The 2,280-nt window shown below is 43.2% G+C and overlaps 1 protein-coding gene across 1 annotated transcript in view; it reads left to right on the top strand.

Annotated features, from left to right (window-relative positions):
- Positions 1-37: 37 nt before the first annotated feature.
- Positions 38-2,280, top strand: part of LOC118743655 (cyclic nucleotide-gated cation channel subunit A) — a gene marked incomplete at its 5' end in the record, with an annotated part of 8,469 nt that continues 6,226 nt past the window's right edge. Inside the window, 1 exon segment of the mRNA XM_036476420.1 lies at positions 38-577. Within this exon segment, the coding sequence (XP_036332313.1) occupies positions 38-577 (540 nt within the window).

Here is a 2,280-nt window from a genome sequence, read left to right as displayed (position 1 = left end):
TTTAAGCTACGATAATTAAATTCCCCCCTCCCATCAGGCTACTTGGACCAGGGTCTGCTGGTGCGTGACGCCTACAAGCTGCGTCGACACTACTTCCATACAAAAGGCTGGTCCATAGACGTGCTCTCAATGCTGCCCACCGATCTCGCCTATATATGGTGGTCGCCGAATTCATGCAATGCCAAAATGCTGCCCTGCCCCGTGATAGTACGGCTTAATCGTTTGCTACGCGCTCCACGCCTGTGGGAGTGGTTCGACCGCACGGAGACTGCTACTGGTTATCCGAACGCCTTTCGTATTTGCAAAGTGGTGCTCGCCATTTTGGTGCTGATCCACTGGAATGCCTGCATGTACTTTGCCATTAGTTATGCTTTAGGTTTCGGCACGGATAATTGGGTGTACAATTTGAATGGAATTCGGAACAGTACCCTGCAGAGGCAGTATATTTATAGCTTTTACTGGTCTACATTGACGCTGACGACGATCGGCGAGACACCAACGCCGGAGAATGATGCGGAATACCTATTTGTAGTTGCGGACTTTTTGGCTGGTGTGCTTATCTTCGCCACCATTGTGGGTGAGTGTTATCGGGATAAGGAATTTTAAAATTCTTCAGATATATATTGTATAATATAAGTGGGTGACTCGAAATTGGCTAACTACATCCTAAGATAATGGCAGTTTAGTGAAATCACTATTTTTCAAAACTTGAAAACGGGAATTTAGCTATGACTCGAAAAGTATTCTACTTTTTTAACATTTTGTTTCATATTCGGATTCAGGTACAAATTGTACAAAAGGAATGGCAGTCAAATGCCACAGTTCAAAATCACTGTAAAGTAGTGTTATAGGTTTCAAATAGGGCCAAATAGTGCAGTTATACCGCAGCTGAGTAAGACATTGCTGCCATTTGCTACCCTCTGTAAGATGATGAAGAGGCATCAGTCGGTTTAATGCATCAGCCAGTTTAATGCTTGCCCTCGGCCTTCTATGTACCTCTGTGGCACGGATCTCTTTATTCTTCTTTCCATGCCTCGCCGAGCTCTAAACTAGAAATTAACTGGGGCAAATTTTAAAATTACAGCAAGATTATCATGCTAGGCGAGTCCACGAACAAAAAGCTGAACTGGGAAAAAAATGTCCAAGAGGTTTAAGGGGGCAATGATCCCTTTGCATCATGTATTATTAGCTATACACGGTGGTTGTTAGGCTACTTTATGGGGTCTTCGTATAGTGGCCAAGTGTCAACAGGAAAACTATAAATGAAGCACTTCAAAAGCTGCAAATAACTCCGGACTCTGGTAGATCTCTAAACGAGATGGCTGTGCAATCTGCTACTCACTTTGTATGGGTTCGGGTGCACCGGAACATACCACGCATCGAGCTTGCAAGAGACTTTAACAGGCCTGGAAGGGTTTAAGCATGTCGCTCGCTATCTGCAAGCTGATTCTAAGAGATCTATCTGTTAAACTAACAAGGAAGATTACAGGTCCCCATAACGAGTTCTGCAGAAGCTGCAATTCTGAAGAAGAGCTAGAAGAATTTTTAGAAGACCTAACGGACATAGTTGAGGTAGGCATATGGCAACTCCTGGATTTCGAGAAATACACATGACGGTTTGAGTAGGAGGCCTAAAATCTAAGGGCCTATGTGTGCTGGTGAGGACACTGGCAGCAGCTTCAACCTAACCTAACCTCTCAGAGTCTTTCTGTGATCGAATCCCTAAAATGTGTTCTCCAAACAGAGTTTTGGATGGCTCTCGACATCTTGATTATCTTGAATGGGCTTTTGTGCTTGCTGTGGTTGTTTCACTTAAGAGCACAGCTCAAAGGTTATCCCTGACCTCTCGTCGAAAGTTCATTGTTTTAAGCAGAATTGCACTGTATAGTTCTCTTCCACATTCAACGGCGGATGATTCCTTGGAGTTATTGCGCTTCTTGTTCTTGTTGTAACAGCATACACATTCCCTAAAGAGTTTATGGGGAGTGTTGCGGTTTACAGCTGCTGCTGCCTGAACTGATCACGAAGTTAGGTAACTCCGTTAGCTTTAATCTCTGCGGCCCTCTTTGCATTCTGGAAAATCCTGTGAAGAATTATAACAATATAATTTTACTTCATATTCAGTGTTAAGGCATGAGATATCTTCTCTACACAGTCTTCAAAAGGATTTTCGAGCAGTGTCCAAACGCCTTTTTATTTTAGTGTGGTAGAATCGACAAAAAAATGTGGTAGATTTCCTTTCCTTTCCTTTCCTTTCCTTTCCTTTCCTTTCCTTTCCTT

Source organism: Rhagoletis pomonella, unplaced genomic scaffold (genome assembly GCF_013731165.1).
Source record: "Rhagoletis pomonella isolate Grant_MI unplaced genomic scaffold, Rhpom_1.0 Rhpom_scaffold_00007, whole genome shotgun sequence".
Taxonomy (NCBI): Eukaryota; Metazoa; Arthropoda; class Insecta; order Diptera; family Tephritidae; genus Rhagoletis; species Rhagoletis pomonella.
This window is presented reverse-complemented; position numbering and strand designations above follow the sequence as displayed.